Genomic DNA, 19,423 nt, shown 5'->3' on the forward strand with positions numbered 1-19,423 from the left:
TGGAGCCCAACTTCTAATAGTTCTGTTGTATTTTTTATTGATTGCATGTTTTGATGGAGGATTGTTAAGTCTGTGGAATGCCCCATGTTAATCTTTCCAGTTGTTTGTTTTTCTTTGTGACATCTGGTATGTGTGTTATTTGGAGTGTTAAAATACAGATAAATAACATATTAATGTGGTTTCTGCTCAGGTTTCTCGTGAGGTTGGTGGTCGAGAAAAAGAGTTAACTCATCAGGTGCATCGTGAAATCCTCATAAGATGCTTAGATCAAGTTAAGACGCTTGCACCAATTCTTATATGTAGTATGAAGATATTCATTCATATCATTGCACAGGGTAAGTAGTCTTCTCGTATTTCCAGAAACAAATACTATGAATTTCTTGCTGTACATTTTGCAGGTGCTGGTAGCCTACCTGGTTATTCAGTTGACTGTATTGTATGTGTCTCTAGATTGCATTCTGTTATCTGGCTATTAATCTCCTGAAAGTTCAGTCTATATGTCAAGTCTAGGTTCACTAAGTGAGTTCAGCAGTTTGAAACTGTGCTGTACTTTCAAATAGAAAAGTCACAAAAACCTGTGACTAAGTCAGTACTAAAAACACAAGTATACATTTATGATATACAGTTTGTGATATAAAAGTTACTGTTGATTCATCCTGTCACTTGCCAGTTCATTCATATGAAACACACTAACAAACAGTCAGTATTCGTATTGAACCAATAACCCTCTGGTAAGAAATCGAGACAAAGTCTGTTTACTGATAGTCAAATGTTAATATGGTATTTAATGATTCGTTCTGCTCACCAAAATGTTATCACGTAGAGGAAGGTGTAAGCAGAGGAATGACGGACACTCACTTCACTTAACAAAGGTTTATTCAGCACTTGCACATACAAGAGCGCGGAGCGAACTAACTCTGGCCAGAACACATACGATATATATACAGCTGCAGAACATTCCAGTACAATGATTCTTGCCATTTGTGGATACTTCCAGAATGTACTCGAACCGAAGCTAGAAATTAAAATGTTTCAGTTCAGGTGAGTTTTGAACTCACGACCCTCCATGTAACAATCTAGTATCATAACCACTACCCTACGGTGACTGTGCTACTCGCCTTCTTGTGTGAAATTGCTCCCTCCTTAAGAGAACAGCGTCTTGGTGTTATGTCCTCCTAGTCTGGGAATGAGTCATCGATCCTGCATACTCCGTCTCCCAATGACTGATGTTTGCCCTGGCGGTGATCTTCTTAGAACTTCCCTTGTTGCTACGTTTTTCGTTACCTTTCTGCTTGTTGCCTGTCGCTGGAGCTTTGAATTTACGCTGGGTTGCAGGACCCTTATAGGGCTTCATTCTAAGGATGTGGACCGTATCTCTGATATTTCATCATCTTGTGTCGGGGTCGAAATCTTCAACTTCATAAGTAACATCAAACAAGCGTCTTACAACCTTATAAGGTCCAAAGTAGCGCCTGAGAAGCTTCTCAGAGAGACCAACCTTCCGAACAGGAGTGAAGATCCAGACGAGGTCACCAGGCTGGTATACCTTCGGCGATGGTTTTCTTGAGCCTGCAGCATGTGGAGTCGAGCTAACTGCCGAGCTTCCTCAGCTTTGGTTAACACCTGGCCGATGTAGTTGTTGTCCACGTCATCAGGATGTAACGGAAACACAGTGTCCATTGTCATCGTCGCCTCACGCCCATGCACCAGGAAAAATGGCGTAAATCTTGTGGTGTCTTGTTTGGCAGTGTTGTAGGCAAACATCACAAAAGGTAGCACCTCATCCCAGTTGCTCTGCTCAACATTGACAAACATTGATAGCATGGCGGCCAAGGTCTTATTAAGGCATTCAGTAAGCCCGTTAGTTTTCGAATGGTAGACAGTTGTCATGTGATGAGTAATGTTGCACCGACGGTTTATCTCTGTTACAAGATTCAGTTGAAAAACTTGCCCTCGATCTGTAGTTAACGACCTTGGGGCACCATGTTTTAATACAATGTCTTCTACTATGAATTTGGCTACGTCGAATGCTTTGGCTGTTTTCACGGCTTTTGTAATGGCATGGCGCATCAGATAAGCAGTGCAAACAATAATCCATCTATTGCCACTAACAGACATTGAAAATCGTCCGAGGAGGTCAATCCCAACACACTGGAAAGGCGTTTCAGTTGGTGGAATTGGTATGAGTTGGCAAGGTGGTTTCTGAGGAACTGCCTTTCTCCTCTGGCACTCTCGATAGTGTGACACATAGTGACGGACACTCCTAAATAAACCTGGCCAGAAAAATCTGTTGCGGATCCTGTCATCTGTGTAATAAATCCTAAATGTCTGGCCTCAGGAATTTCTGTAGAATATCTAAGCAGATGTGTTTAGGAATCACTGGTAGCCACCTCTTTCCAAATGGATCAAAGCTTTTCTTGCAAAGTAATCCATTAACTACCTTAAATTGCCCTTTCACATCCTCTGCTTGATTTAAGGCAAGCATAATTTGAGATATCTTGGTGTCCTCCTCCTGCTCAGCAGAGAGATCCTGGAGTGCAGCGAGACAGTCACTATCTTCATCAAAGTCCTGATGGTCTTGCACAGGGTTTGTTGAGAGACAGTTGGCATCTAGGTGTTTTCTTCCACTTTTGTACACTATGGTAATGTCATACTCTTGAAGACATAGTGCCTACCTGGCGAGTCGTCCTATTGGATCATTAAGACCTGTCAACCAACAAAGTGAATGATGGTCTGTAACAACTGTGAATGGCCTTCCATAGAGATACTGTTGAACTTTGCACATGGCCCAGATCACAGCAAGACATTCCCTTTCTGTAGTTGAGTAGTTTCTCTTAGCTTTTGTAGGTGTATGAGAAGCATAGGCTATAACCTTCTCTTTTCCATCCGAAATATGCACCAGAACACCTCCAGTCCCATACCCACTGGCATCTGTGTGTAGTTCTGTAGGTGCTCTCTCATCATACAGACCAAGTACAGGGTCAGTCATCAGAGCTTTTCACAGCACATTGAAAGAATCTTGTTGAGCACCATCCCAGATAGATTTAGCATCAGCTTTTAACAACTCTTGGAGTGGCCTGGCTTTGATACAAAAATCTTCGGTAAAACGACGGTAAGAAGAACACAATCCAAGGAAGCTTCTCACATCCCAAATACTTTTAGGAATAGGAAATTCCGTTATAGCTCTCACCTTTTCTGGGTCTGGCCGTACATCTTCGTTCGACACAAGGTGCCCAAGTATTTTGATTTCTTTTGCTCCAATGAGACACTTTCTTGGATTAAGTTTCAGTCTGGCTTGTTGAAGACACTTAAGAACAGATCTCAGTCTTTTTATGTGTTCATCAAATGTCTCTGAGAGCACTATGATATCATCTAAATAACAAAGACACATCATCCACTTCAGGTGCCTTAGAAGATTATGCATCATTCGTTCAAAAGTTGCTGGTGCATTACACATACCAAACGGCATTACCTTAAACTCATACAGGCCCTCAGGGGTGACGAATGCAGTTTTCTAACGATCAGCTTCATCTACTTCGGTTTGCCAGTATCCCGAATACCTGTCCATGGTTGAGAAAAACGTAGCCCCCTTCAGACAATCTAGTGTATCGTCAGTTCGTGGAAGAGGGTAAATGTCCTTTTTAGTTATTTTATTAGGCTTCCTGTAATCAACACAAAAGCACCAACTGCCACCCTTCTTCCTGACGGAACCACTGGTGATGACCATGGGCTCTGCGAAGGCTGAATGATGTCATTCTTCATCATTTTCTCTATCTCGTCGTGAATTAGTTGACTTTCGGTTGCTGACACACGGTATGCTCTCTGGCTTATTGATTGATGGTCTCCAGTGCTAATCCTGTGCTTCACTGTCGATTTGAATAATTTGCTCTTCACCTGTGGATTGAAGCATTCAGAGAACTCTTGAAGAATGGCAAGTAGCTTCTTCTCTTGTTCCTTTGTGAGATATGGTGATACTTGATCTAGAAGATCTTGTCACTAATTTCACCCACAGACTCGGCATGGGAGTTGTCTATGACGCTCAGCTGTTCTGGAATTAACGGCTCAGCGTTCGCTATGCACATGCGTCTTGGACGGATCTGCGGTTCTCGGTGACAGTTAACTATCCACAATTCACCAAATCCGTTCATAAATGAGACGGTGGAGGCTGGGGTGACAAAGTTATTCTTCAGTGGTATGCTTTTGTTACATTCCACTACAAGATACATGGGTTGATGCATGGCATGACACATGACAGTTACCTTTCTGGTGCTGACTGCAAGAATGATTACATATTTCCCATTAGCCACCTTCAGCAGAGATGTTTTGTTGTCGACGAATATGGTTTTCTGCAACTGGGGACGGTACTTCTCCGAAATGACTGAATATGATGCTCCAGAGTCCACAAGAGCTTTGGCTGGTGGGCCATACATGAGGATATCGATGAAGTTTCCAGCTAAGATCGGTCTGTTGTCTTCTGGCGCAGGCGTCATCAAATATCTGCTACCTTTCTCTACAATAGCGCACCACATATCCCGGTTGTCTGCAGTGGAAACATACTGGTTGGTTATCTTGGGACCTCCAGACATCAGTCTTCCTTGGTGCCCAAACAGGTTCCTCATGCAGCATTGTAGGAATGTAACTTCGCCTGGGTCTCGACTTTTTTACTGTTTTAAAGGGAAATGATGGACGAGAGATTGGGTTCAATGTCTGTTCCACTTCCTCCTTTATGACTTCTTGAAGTGTCTTGGTTTTTTGCTCACTGCGCAATCCAAGTGCCTTCTGAACATCCTCTCTCACTATCTGATGAAGAACAGTTGTGAAATCAGTTTCTTCCTCTATCACAGACATCGATACTGTTATATCCACAGATTAACACATATCTGTGAACAAAAAAATTTTATTAGGTGGAGCAAGGCCACTGCTTAGTTTTACAGAAAGATAAACTTCCTTTGAAAACAAAAAGCTTCTTCTTCTGCCAAAATTTTATAACAAGCCAAAGAATTATGCCACCTTATTGAATTGAAATATTAGCAACTGAACTGAGTTTACGTTCCTTTGTCGGGTTTTCTCTCAACGCTTTCCGACGGATGCCGAGGAAGTAGACAGGCGCAGAGTCCGGGGTCGTTGGCCGGCATAGCGAAGATGTTCCGGCTGTGTTGAAGGCTATTCGAGGCGACAGTCCGCGGCGGGTCGAAAAACGCCTGCTTTCCTTCCTTCCGGCTATTTAACACGGCGGCTCCAGTCTTCCTCCGCTGATTCCGGAGTGATGATTGGCGGCTGTTGGTGATCCCTGATTGGCGGATGGTGATATCATGGTGTTACCATCCGCGCCGGAAAAAGGCTCATGCGCATGCGTAGTTTGTGGCTGATTGAATGTTTGGCGGGAACGCCTCTAGTGCTGGCTGGCGGAACGCGCTGGTACTAAGTTGCAGGCGCTGCTTAACTCTGCCACGGTAGCCGACCGTTGCGTTTGTGTGGCTGTGCGTGCCACGGCAGATACGGCGTTTGGAAGACATTCAAACTTCTTGCTTGTAATTCTTTTTTGATTCATTGTCTCAATATACTGGCACCATTTTATGAAGTTGTTTGCTGTCGAAACCCCCTTCAGGAATAGGGCTTGATATGTGTCCTCAGCAACACCCTTCATGAGATGAGATGTGCAGCCTTATCTTCCTCCTTCATTCCAGGACCCACTATTTTACACAGCTCCAAGATGTTTTTAATGTAGGATGCTGTCGTTTCCCCTGGACGCTGTGCCCTACACTTTAATTTATCTTCGGCCTTGCACTTCTGTCATTGTGTGTCGCTGAAATACTTTCGCAGTTCCGCCTGGAATACTTCCCTGTTTATGAACTTCTCCTTGTTGCTCTCATACCATTGCTTGGCATTGCCCTCCAAGTAGAAAAATATGTTAGCCAAATACACGGTGTCATCCCATTTGTTAAATTTGGCTATACACTCATATACCTTCAGCCACTTGTTTGGATCTTGGCCATCGTCACGAGAACCCGGAAGGATGTCTCATGTGGTGGCACACAGTTGTTGTCATCGTGACGTCCTCTTCGTCTTCTGTCTCTGATAGATTGCAATCTGTTGAATATGGCTCGAACTCGGGTTTCTCGCCACGTAAACGGCGGCTCTGTCATGGCCTGATGGGAGCCACTGTGTCATCAATAATGTGCAGTATCACAGGTTCCAATACACGGCACTTCCACCAGGAGAATGTCAGGTAGAGGAAGGTGTAAGCAGAGGAATGATAAACACTCACTTCGCTTAACGAAGGTTTATTCAGCACTTGCATATACAAGAGCGCGGAGCAAACTGCCTCCGGCCAGAACACATACGGTATATATACAGTGACAGAACATTCCAGTACAATGATTCTTGCCATTTGTGGATACTTCTAGAATGTACTCGAACCAAAGATAGAAATTACAATGTTTCAGTGCACGTGAGTTTTGAACTCACGACTCTCCTGTCAACTATCTCACTGTTCCTCACCATAACACATTATGAAATCTAATCTGACTTGTATTTGTTCATTGCTGATTGATAAACTATTGTGCATTGGCATAGAAACTTATAGTTGAACATATGCAAATGAAATATACCTTGAATATGAGAGGCACGTAGAATGAGTAATGTACCTTTGAATCAAGAGAAGTGAAAAGGCTTTCTGTGTATCAGAAAATGTTTGATTCATCCTTCTCAATTTGATATTCTTTATGCATCAGTTATCTGGACTGATTCCTTTCCACAAGAGGGTTATTGAATATATATATATATATATATATATATATATTTTTTTTTTTACACAATAATATGTTGTCATCAATGAAATGCTTCAGGTTTTCTCTTTTAAATCATCCTCAAATTTTGTTTCTACAGTATTCAAACCATGCTAACATTTCACAAAATTTTGTTCTTTTCACAAAATTCATAACACAAGCGTCTGCGTGGAGTGCAGAATGGAACTACCTCATAAAAATTACTTATAATTAGAACTGACAATAAGCATTTCTGAGTATTTAAGTGTTTCACAGTCTTACAGCTTTCTGCATAATTTCCTTTCATTGATTGATATTGCATTAATTCGGTCCCTATAACTCATTATTTTTCTTGTCACAATCAGATACTTGTAAGATAAATAATATTAATCTTATAATAATTTTGACTTGGGAGGCACTAATACCAACTAACACCCAATTAATGAAAATATTGGAATTCCAACATATTGTTGAGAGTGGCCAGTTATAATGACTGCAATAACATAATTCATTATAATTTTTACAAAATATTCCATTTTAAACGTTATGTAAATATGGTAATGGAAAAAAGTTTAAGGAGCAAAGATAACTTATTAAATAGTTGGAGATGCGCGCGCGCCCCCACACACACACACACACACACACACACACACGCGCGTGATTTCTTAGTGAGAATCCTACTGCGTAATTTTTCCTTATGTACATAATGTAGATGGTACTAATTGTACCTTCTTCATGCAGTTGTGCTGAAATGGTAATCATTTACATATCCAAGCATGTAGTACATTCCATGCCAGTCTGATGTTTGTTGCATGCTACATTCAAGGCTTTGCAGTTCTAATGGCCAGCAGTGTATACCTGTATATACACAAAAATCAGAATAGATCAATATTCACTAAATAGAGGCAGCATTGAGCAGATATGAATAAAAGAACAATTTTTGGTAATCATTCTTTTCTACAGTTCCACACTACTTTTATTTGGCTGCTAGTGATCTTTCATTACATATTCAAAATTTCTTTGTAATTAAGTAAAACCTTCTTAAATGAAATCCATACACATGTTAATGATAGTGTATAATTAATGATTAAAGTATATAATTATGTTTTAAACATGATAATGAGATTAGCTCAGCAGTTGGACCATGTAAACAACCTTTTATCTACAAAACACTCTAGTTCGTAAATTATGCACATTTTTGGTAGCTGTCTACATTTTGCCGAGGAATATAATGCTTTTCCAGAATAATACCTAAATTCATTGGCAGTTGCTGTCATTTATCAATGTATTCCAGGTGGCAAAGGTGCTGAAGAAGCTGCTGAGAACCGTAATTATTTGGCACAACGAATGACAGATGAAATAAATGAGATTATTAGGGTACTACAGTTGACAACATATGATGAAGAAGAATGGGATGCTGATAACCTTACTGTAATGAAGAAAGCTCAGAATGCTATTGAAGGAAAAATACGTGCAGCTCATGACTGGCTTGAGGTAATTACTTTAGGAGCCATACTTTTTATAAATAAATGTTTATGTAATTCCAACATTTTGCTGGTAAAAGGACAAGCAACTCAAATTTGGTGGTTATTTATTCTGCTTTATGTCACAGTTCTGTACAATTTCTTGGTGGTGACAAGTTTTTAACATTAATATTCATTCTCAGGCCATTGCCTACAGAAGTTACAGAATTATTAAAGACAAAGAATGCAAAATATTGCAACAATTATCAATATACAAATGCACAGCTCACAGTACTTCAAATATTGAATAAGACATACCTGCATTTCAAGGGTTTATTAGAGAGTAATTTCACTGATACACATACAAGACATCATCATAAAACAGATCTGCATGATAAATGCACTTCTGTAGGCAACACTTTGAGAATGAACATTGATGTTCAAAACTAGTCACCACTAAGAAGTAGCACACAACTGTGATGTTAACATGAATAAATAAGAATAAATATTTGTTGTCAAAGTCTGTGATAAATGGTGGATAATAATGGATGTAACAAGAATGATATTTTGTTGAAGAAGTCTACAGCATTTGATGCAGTAGTGGATAAAGTGTGTTGGAAATTGGTGCTGAGTGAGGAGGACTCTGAAAGTCACCAGGAATAAAAATAGATATTGAAAATGCAAATTCTGCCCTGTGTTTGCGTCTCACTCACTTTGGTTACCTGCATTCTTATGCTCTTTACCTATAGAGCCTTCAGTTGAAATAAATCTCCCTTCTTGGATATTAACAGTTATTATACCCTTTCTCCCCTCCAATATCACCCATATCTCTTTTGTGATAATTTCCCCTCCCCAAATGCTAGTAATGCAACCTCAGAGGTACTAAAGTTGTTACAATCATTGATGTTGTTTCTAATTGTAGTTGTTAACATCTCTGTTGCTGTTGTTATTTGTAAATTGTAACTATTTCGAAATAGTTACTTTAATGATTGTTGGTAAGGCGGGTACCAGGTTGAGATTCATTGGGAGAGTCCTTAGAAAATGTAGTCCATCAGCAAAGGAGGTGGCTTACAAAACACTCATTCGACCTATACTTGAGTATTGCTCATCAGTGTGGGATCCATACCAGATCGGTTTGACGGAGGAGATAGAGAAGATCCAAAGAAGAGCGGCGCGTTTCGTCACAGGGTTATTTGGTAACCGTGATAGCGTTACAGAGATGTTTAACAAACTCAATTGGCAGACTCTGCAAGAGAGGCGCTCTGCATCGCGGTGTAGCTTGCTCGCCAGGTTTCGAGAGGGTGCGTTTCTGGATGAGGTATCGAATATATTGCTTCCCCCTACTTATACCTCTCGAGGAGATCACGAATGTAAAATTAGAGAGATTCGAGCGCACACGGAGGCTTTCAGACAGTCGTTCTTCCCGCGAACCATACGCGACTGGAACAGGAAAGGGAGGTAATGACAGTGGCATGTAAAGTGCCCTCCGCCACACACCGTTGGGTGGCTTGCGGAGAATAAATGTAGATGTAGATGTAGATGTGCAATCATGTAATTGAATTCTAAGTATGTTCACAGTTTGAAAAAGACATTGTTCCATCAGGCTGTATTTTGAAAGACTAGTTTATTAAGCATTGCTCATTCTCAAGTACATCTACAAACAGAGCAACACACCATAAAACATAAAAGTCTGTACAACTGCTGTGCATGTACAGTTTCCTCAACCAGTGATTTCATACAACATACTTGTCAAAAAGAAATCACATGTCATGCCTAGCTGTGCATAGCACAATCATCAATGTGCACAGTCTAAAATATAAAATGCGTGGAGTGATGGGTGCAAGAACTCTAGCAGTAACACGTAATTAAAAGCCACATATAACTGATAATAGGGGGAAGACAAACCTACAGTCAAAGAAACCCAAAGCACTATCAATATAGAATTTCAAAGTACAACGTTTTTTTTTGTATACCAATAGTTATCTGAAAGATGGAAGAGTGAATCACATTAATATTTAAAGAGAAATGTTACACATAAGTATGAACTGAAGAAATTAGTGATAAATGTGAAATATATGTAAAGTGTGCCCCAAAATGTGAATTTACCTATTAGACGCTATTTTGTAGCAAATTGTATCCAGAGGTACTATTTTATCAGAGGTAGTTTGAAATAGTATTATTTTCTGCGTATTGATATGAAAATGTAACAAATTTTCAGTTAGTGGTATTTTACGTCATCTGGCAAAGCCCAATTTTGAAAGATAATGTTCGTCAGAACCTGTTTTCAAATTAAAAACTGCATGAACACAACAGTGTATCAATGCACTCAATGCCCTGTAGGCTGCTACCATTTGAGAGGGAAGCAGGGCTTGTATCCCTGCACTGCTCTTCTCCCATTGGGCTCTCAAAATTCTAGTTTGCTTGCAGCCAGCAGCCAGTAGACATTGTCTGCATATTGCGCTGTAGCAACTGGTTACTGGAAAACAATATATGTCATATTTTTCTTCCTCTAACATTTGAATAGAGTTGCTTTCGGTTCTACTTCTACACTAAGTGCCTTGTCAGTTTCATGTGTAGCATTGTTAAGCTTGGGTCACATGACTATGAATGTCCATGGAAGGTAGAAATTAATGTTATTAAGGTTTTATAATCATTGAATTGGCTGGGAAAAGACAAAGAATGTCGAGAAACATCTTAAATCAGAAATGCATCCAGTTCACTGGCGAGAAAATGCTGCTGCTTTTCAACAGAACAATCATTTTTGGAAGCTTAAATACAGCCTTATGAAAAAAGAAAGGCCATTTCGGGCAGAGGGAGGCAGTTGAAGTTTCGAAAGCAAATATTACAGTTAAAAAGCTCCCAATCAGCACTTTTTTTTAACAGTCGATTTGGGGATACTAAGGGTTTGTTTGTCGTTATTCATGTAGCAAGACAACCTTTTAAATTTGTGTGCGTAATCATTTACAAACAAAAAATAGATGCAAATTTTGACAAAAATAGATGTGAATTTTACCAAAATGGATGCTACATTTTCTGGTCACTATTCGTAAGCATCAGTACAGTACAATTTTTAACAAAGGTAAAGACATAACATGAAAATTTCTGAAGTATACATTCATTGCAGTTGCAATGATAGTGATGAACATAGTGCTACCACCTTGAAGTAGTAACTTAGTAAATAATGTTGAAGTTTAAATGACCTTAAATATATGTTGAATTGAATTTTATTTGATCCTGTAGGATTACATTTTGTACAGTAAATGTATGTGTAATATAGGACACTTAAAAAGCAGAAAACATTCACCATCACGTATTTCTTGAGGAGTGACCATTTTGATTACACTTCCCAACCTGACTGATTATAAAGGCCAGCATATATAAATGTAATTTAGTAGATACACTTTAATATTTTCCACCAGATAATCTTTGAACTTCTTTGGAAAACTAGCGGCCTGTATACTGTCATTCAGATTTTTAGGCAGACTTATTAGCAACTTGATACCCAAATGCAGAGGTCCTTTTTTAAGCCTTGTCGGTCAGGGGAGGTAGTCTTTGCATTTGTATATTGTTCTTTCTTCATGTGTTGTGGGTGTGTACGCTTACATTTGTAATCTACTCTGAACCATATTTTGTGATAATATTATTGTTTTTATGTATCTACAAAGATGTAAAAGTTAATATTTGTAGAGTTTTGAAGAAATTTTGCATGTTTCAGAAGCGTTTCTTAAAATGAACCTGCTTGCTTCTTTTTTGCGTAATGTGAACCCTCATTTTGTTTCTTGAATAGTTGTTTGCCAACACTGTCATTCTATACTACGGGTAAGGTTCAGAGAGCCTGTGCTGTCTGCATGTTGCAATAGCTGCTTCATTATGAATATAATAGAGCTGAGTTTCTAACAGACAGAATTAATTGCTACTACCATTTCAGTTCATTATCCACAGTAAAACCTAATAGTGTCGTGCCTTCCACTTCTTCCAGCTTTGTGTTATCCCACATCTAAATCGATATGCACAGATCCTATTTGTTTCTGAACATTGAAAACGTGGTTTTTCTCAGGTCTATAATCAGTTCATTTTTGTGAGCCATTGAGCTGTGACGTTTGCAGAAATACACGCTCATCTCTCAAGCTGTTCGATATTTTGGTCACTGCTCAGTATTATTGTGTCATCTGGATACAATATTGTCTTCTCTTTGTCTCCAAAACCAGTATCATTTACAGAGTAAACAGCAATATCCCATTACTGACCTGTGGAGCACTTCATATTTGAAGGCTTCGGTTTTGGACGAGTGTGAGTTCCTTATTAATAATACTGTTTCCTGTTGATATATATAATTGTATCCACTCTACTACTTGGCCCCAAATGTCATAGTTTTCCAATTTTTGTGTGAATATTTCATGGGGAGTGGTGTTTGAAGGCTTTGGAAAGATCCAGAAACATTGCAGATAAAACTTAATTTTCATGTATGGCCTGTATAATTTGTTGCGTCAGACTTGCAATTGTTGATTCTGTAGATTTGCCCTATGTGAAAGTGCACTGTTATGTGAAAGTGCACTGTGAAAGTACAAGGATGATAAGTTTGTCCAGATAAACAACTAATCTATTATATATAAGCATTTACAGGATTTTTGAGAAACCTGATAGCAGTGAAACTAGTTTGTAGTTGGCATCATCCTTAACTCCTCCTTTCTTGTATTTTGGCACAACCCTTCTTGTCTTAATTGTCCTGAAAAATTCCACCTCTGACATAAACAATGGAAAATCCAAGATTGAATAGTGGAAATATTATGAAAAGGATAAATAGTCACTTACTATATGCTGAGTCGCAGACAGGCACAACAAAAAGACTGCTAAGCAAGAAGCCTTCGGCCGAAAGTCCTTCTCATGCATTAGCCAACATACACACTCACACATTCACGCAAATGCAACTCACACTCGCATGACTGCTGTGTCTGGTAGTTGTTGTTGTTGTTGTGGTCTTCAGTCATGAGACTGGTTTGATGCAGCTCTCCATGCTACTCTATCCTGTGCAAGCTTTTTCATCTCCCAGTACCTACTGCAACCTACATCCTTCTGAATCTGCTTAGTGTATTCATCTCTTGGTCTCCCTCTACGATTTTTACCCTCCAATACTAAATTGGCGATCCCTTGATGCCTCAGAACATGTCCTACCAACCGATCCCTTCTTCTGGTCAAGTTGTGCCACAAACTTCTCTTCTCCCCAATCCTATTCAATACTTCCTCATTAGTTATGTGATCTACCCATCTAATCTTCAGCATTCTTCTGTAGCACCACATTTCGAAAGCTTCTATTCTCTTCTTGTCCAAACTATTTATCGTCCATGTTTCACTTCCATACATGGCTACACTCCATACGAATACTTTCAGAAATGACTTCCTGACACTTAAATCAATACTGGATGTTAACAAATTTCTCTTCTTCAGAAACGCTTTCCTTGCCATTGCCAGCCTACATTTTATATCCTCTCTACTTCGACCATCATCAGTTATTTTGCTCCCCAAATAGCAAAACTCCTTTACTACTTTAAGTGCCTCATTTCCTAATCTAATTCCCTCAGCATCACCCGACTTAATTAGACTACATTCCATTATCCTTGTTTTGCTTTTGTTGATGTTCATCTTATATCCTCCTTTCAAGACACTGTCCATTCCATTCAACTGCTCTTCCAAGTCCTTTGGGGTCTCTGACAGAATTACAATGTCATCGGCGAACCTCAAAGTTTTTATTTCTTCTCCATGAATTTTAATACCTACTCCGAATTTTTCTTTTGTTTCCTTTACTGCTTGCTCAATATACAGATTGAACAACATCGGGGAGAGGCTACAACCCTGTCTTACTCCCTTCCCAACCACTGCTTCCCTTTCATGTCCCTCGACTCTTATAACTGCCATCTGGTTTCTGTACAAATTGTAAATAGCCTTTCGCTCCCTGTATTTTACCCCTGCCACCTTTAGAATTTGAAAGAGAGTATTCCAGTCAACATTGTCAAAAGCTTTCTCTAAGTCTACAAATGCTAGAAACGTAGGTTTGCCTTTCCTTAATCTTTCTTCTAAGATAAGTCGTAAGGTCAGTATTGCCTCACGTGTTCCAGTGTTTCTACAGAATCCAAACTGATCTTCCCCGAGGTTGGCTTCTACTAGTTTTTCCATTCGTCTGTAAAGAATTCGTGTTAGTATTTTGCAGCTGTGACTTATTAAGCTGATAGTTCGGTAATTTTCACATCTGTCAACACCTGCTTTCTTTGGGATTGGAATTATTACATTCTTCTTGAAGTCTGAGGGTATTTCGCCTGTTTCATACATCTTGCTCACCAGATGGTAGAGTTTTGTCAGGACTGGCTCTCCCACGGCCGTCAGTAGTTCCAATGGAATATTGTCTACTCCGGGGGCCTTGTTTCGACTCAAGTCTTTCAGTGCTCTGTCAAACTCTTCACGCAGTATCATATCTCCCATTTCATCTTCATCTACATCCTCTTCCATTTCCATAATATTGTCCTCAAGTACATCGCCCTTGTATAGACCCTCGATATACTCCTTCCACCTTTCTGCTTTCCCTTCTTTGCTTAGAACTGGGTTTCCATCTGAGCTCTTGATATTCATACAAGTCGTTCTCTTATCTCCAAAGGTCTCTTTAATTTTCCTGTAGGCGGTATCTATCTTACCCCTAGTGAGATAGGCCTCTACATCCTTACATTTGTCCTCTAGCCATCCCTGCTTAGCCATTTTGCACTTCCTGTCGATCTCATTTTTGAGACGTTTGTATTCCTTTTTGCCTGTTTCACTTACTGCATTTTTATATTTTCTCCTTTCATCAATTAAATTCAATATTTCTTCTGTTACCCAAGGATTTCTACTAGCCCTAGTCTTTTTACCTACTTGATCCTCTGCTGCCTTCACTACTTCATCCCTCAAAGCTACCCATTCTTCTTCTACTGTATTTATTTCCCCCATTCCTGTCAATTGCTCCCTTATGCTCTCCCTGAATCTCTGTACAACCTCTGGTTCTTTTAGTTTATCCAGGTCCCATCTCCTTAAATTCCCACCTTTTTGCAGTTTCTTCAGTTTTAATCTACAGGTCATAACCAATAGATTGTGGTCAGAGTCCACATCTGCCCCTGGAAATGTCTTACAATTTAAAACCTGGTTCCTAAATCTCTGTCTTACCATTATATAATCTATCTGATACCTTTTAGTATCTCCAGGGTTCTTCCATGTATACAACCTTCTTTCATGATTCTTAAACCAAGTGTTAGTTATGATTATGTTGTGCTCTGTGCAAAATTCGACCAGGCGGCTTCCTCTTTCATTTCTGTCCCCCAATCCATATTCACCTACTACGTTTCCTTCTCTCCCTTTTCCTACACTCGAATTCCAGTCACCCATGACTATTAAATTTTCGTCTCCCTTCACAATCTGAATAATTTCTTTTATTTCATCATACATTTCTTCAATTTCTTCGTCATCTGCAGAGCTAGTTGGCATATAAACTTGTACTACTGTAGTAGGCGTGGGCTTCGTATCTATCTTGGCCACAATAATGCGTTCACTATGCTGTTTGTAGTAGCTTACCCGCATTCCTATTTTCCTATTCATTATTAAACCTACTCCTGCATTACCCCTATTTGATTTTGTGTTTATAACCCTGTAGTCACCTGACCAGAAGTCTTGTTCCTCCTGCCACCGAACTTCACTAATTCCCACTATATCTAACTTCAACCTATCCATTTCCCTTTTTAAATTTTCTAACCTACCTGCCCGATTAAGGGATCTGACATTCCACGCTCCGATCCGTAGAACGCCAGTTTTCTTTCTCCTGATAACGACATCCTCTTGAGTAGTCCCCGCCCGGAGATCCGAATGGGGGACTATTTTACCTCCGGAATATTTTACCCAAGAGGACGCCATCATCATGTAATCATACAGTAAAGCTGCATGCCCTCGGGAAAAATTACGGCTGTAGTTTCCCCTTGCTTTCAGCCGTTCGCAGTACCAGCACAGCAAGGCTGTTTTGGTTATTGTTACAAGGCCAGATCAGTCAATCATCCAGACTGTTGCCCTTGCAACTACTGAAAAGGCTGCTGCCCCTCTTCAGGAACCACACGTTTGTCTGGCCTCTCAACAGATACCCCTCCGTTGTGGTTGCACCTACGGTACGGCTATCTGTATCGCTGAGGCACGCAAGCCTCCCCACCAACGGCAAGGTCCATGGTTCATGGGGGGTTCTGGTAGTTAGGCAATAGAAATAGGATAACAGCAGCTTAATGAAGGTAATGAAGGTAAAATGGATGACACTAAGAAGCTTATTACGTAAGGAGTGCTGTAAATAATACTTGTCATTACATGGCACAGATATATACTTATGTGTATACAGGTGTTATTGCACGTGGCAGTTAATAATAAAGCAAAAAGTAACTTTATGCTTTGGTTTTAGGATCCACTTGCCCTTCGAGGAGGAGTAGGAGAGAAATCTGTCAGGCAGGTTCTGGAACATGCCCACAGGGTAGCTGATCGCGCCTTGCCTGGTGATTCTGAGGCCCTTCACCGGTTGTGTGGTGAAGTGACAACAATGACAGATGCTCTTTGTGAACTGCGTCAAGATGGAAAGGGAGCCACTCCACAGGCAGAATGCTTAGCACGTGGTATTCAGGTATTGCACAATGCTGACAGCATATTTGTATGCTATTATTTTGTCTTTTATTATATTGTTTATGTGTAAATTTTGTTATAGTTGGAGTAGGTTAGACCTGTTCTGCGCATCTACATCAGGCATTCTCTGACAACAAGTCAGGGTTCAGTAGTGTTCTCAGTGCTCTACTGTGAATTCCGTAGTCATGCGAACATTAAACATGATCATAGCGAATTATTCAGTGAATTTTTATTCCATTAGTTATGAGTTGTCACAACTGATGGTGGTCGTAAGCAAAAGTTTTTGCACAAGCAAAGGAGGGACATAATTTTTAGTACACATACTTTTTTCAAGTGCAGAGAACATGTATGCATTGACTGCAATTGCTGCTTGGAACTAGCAACAATGGAATCCCCGTCCATGTCTCGAGCTGTGCAGACTGTCATTGTTCATGGATAGGACTATAGTTTGTCTTAGTTTTACTACTTCTGTGTCACAGTTGTGAGAAATATAGCATTGTCATTTATATGCCTTTATTACCACTCAAGATGATGATCAGCTGATAAGTTCTCGCGTGTTTCACTTAACAGAACAACAAACTTGTATACAAGTGGCAGTAATCAATAATTACGTAATACAAGGTCATTTGAAAATATGCTGATTGGCACAGAACTATACATACTTAATGCTGGGTGCTGACTGACTAAAAACACAAACTAACTAGTAACATAATAATTGAGTTCTTTGACATAGTATGTATATGCTTTGAAGTTTCACCTCCAACTATGGCTTTGTGTTGAACACACATTTAAAGGTGCACATAGAACAGATATTATGCAATGTTAAAATTTAAAACTATTACATTTTAGATACAAACATAAAAGATAGGAAAAGTGTATACTGCATACACACGTTAGTGAGAGAGAAGTTATTTTGATTAAAATTAGCTCAATGTCCTTAAATGTGTACAAATGTAGGTTATAGGGGCAGAAGTTTAGGTGTTTACTTTAGTCTAAAAATAGAATTTACTGAAAACTTTTGTCCACTAACACGTAATCTACAAAAATTATACATTATTGGAAACAGAAGAATTTGAAGTATGAGACAATAACACTAAAATTATGAAAGGATCACATATTAAGGTTCAGACACTCTGGAAATCGACAGTTTTGAGTAAAGATAACTTTTGAAGTACACAGTTTTCAGGAAGATAAGATGTTCTTTAGAAAGACAGGGCTGTGGGCCTTCAAATAACATACATCAATCCTAAAACAAACCATTGTTTGTGGCTCAAATGGCAGTGCACATGGTTTTCACAAATTGTAAATTTTAAGTACTTTTCTAACTACAGTGCTTCTACAGGAACTGTCTGCAAGAGGTGTCTCCATATTACTTGACCATGAGGGCCTCATATCAAGCTTCGAACCTCAGTGGGGGCCAGATAACACATTTTAGGTTGACCAAAAACTGGGATTCGACCTGTCTGCTTTGACCTGTGAAATTCTACCATACTTACTTCTACATACTTACTTCTACAAAACTTACTGCAATGTGGTATGAGAGATCACTTGACAATGATTCTACCTCTTCTAGGAAAGACTTTTTGAATTGACAGTGTTTGAGCCCATGACTTCGAATGAAACTGACAAAAGAAATTACAACGTCCATCACACAGGACATATGGGCTAACTTTGCACTAAGTTCTCCCACATGAAGAACACAGTGTGTTGCAGAAGTTTTCGTAATTCCTCCGGCTTCTCATTCTGAATTTAGTCTTCCAACGAATCCTGCATATTTGCCAAACATGTTTCTCCACCCATCTGTTGTAGCTCATTTCAGCTGAGAAAGAGTAAGGTTGTTCTTTTCAGCTGAAGTTAACTGTACCCCTTGAAAGATATACTCACCTCTTGTTGTACCATGCAGGAAATCAGATAAGCTAGTTCTTCTTTAACTTTGAAGTTTGTGTTAACATCCCTAAAAAAACAACAGGACTCGAGTAATATCAAGAGTTGTCAGTAGATTTGTCCAGGGCTGTTGAGTACCAAGCAACCTTAGATGCCTTTTCTTGTAACTGATTTGGTAAATCACAAGTAATATCTGCAACACAATGGACATCTGTATCTGCTAAAAGAGTAACTGCTTTACAGTGTTTGTTGTGTCAGGAAACAGTTCTTCAGTAGTAATTGAAATGCATCTCTTTAAATAATAACCATCAGTGAATAGCTTCCCGTGTTTCGTAATTTCATGGGCAGTTCGTAAACTTACTTTTGCAATGGCTTCATGTTCCTGAATATGTTTCCTAAAAAGTATTGTTAAAAATGAAGTCCACATTTCAGTGTTTGAATTTATGTTCACTTACCTTGTCCTTGAATTTCTCAAACGGTGCACCATAGTGGCAATGAATATTGTATTCTTTAAGAACAGCAATAACTTCATTACAGACACCTGGGTATGTTGCCTTTCTCAGTAATGAAATTTTCATGGTCTACATTTTATTGAAGGTACAACACCCACTACATATTGCACACATATTACAAACAAAGAAA

At 39.4% G+C, this 19,423-nt stretch overlaps 1 protein-coding gene across 5 annotated transcripts in view; it reads left to right on the forward strand.

The window, feature by feature from the left end:
- LOC126469694 (vinculin) overlaps positions 1-19,423 on the forward strand; it is a 302,912-nt gene that overhangs the window by 69,818 nt on the left and 213,671 nt on the right. For all 5 annotated transcript variants that reach the window (XM_050096859.1, XM_050096861.1, XM_050096862.1 and 2 more), the window contains exons 5-7: positions 191-335; positions 8,062-8,261; positions 16,683-16,898. In XM_050096859.1, the coding sequence (XP_049952816.1) occupies positions 191-335; positions 8,062-8,261; positions 16,683-16,898 (561 nt within the window). The remainder of the gene's footprint in view (positions 1-190; positions 336-8,061; positions 8,262-16,682; positions 16,899-19,423) is intronic.

The sequence above is a fragment of the Schistocerca serialis genome, chromosome 3 (genome assembly GCF_023864345.2).
Source record: "Schistocerca serialis cubense isolate TAMUIC-IGC-003099 chromosome 3, iqSchSeri2.2, whole genome shotgun sequence".
Taxonomy (NCBI): domain Eukaryota; kingdom Metazoa; phylum Arthropoda; class Insecta; order Orthoptera; family Acrididae; genus Schistocerca; species Schistocerca serialis.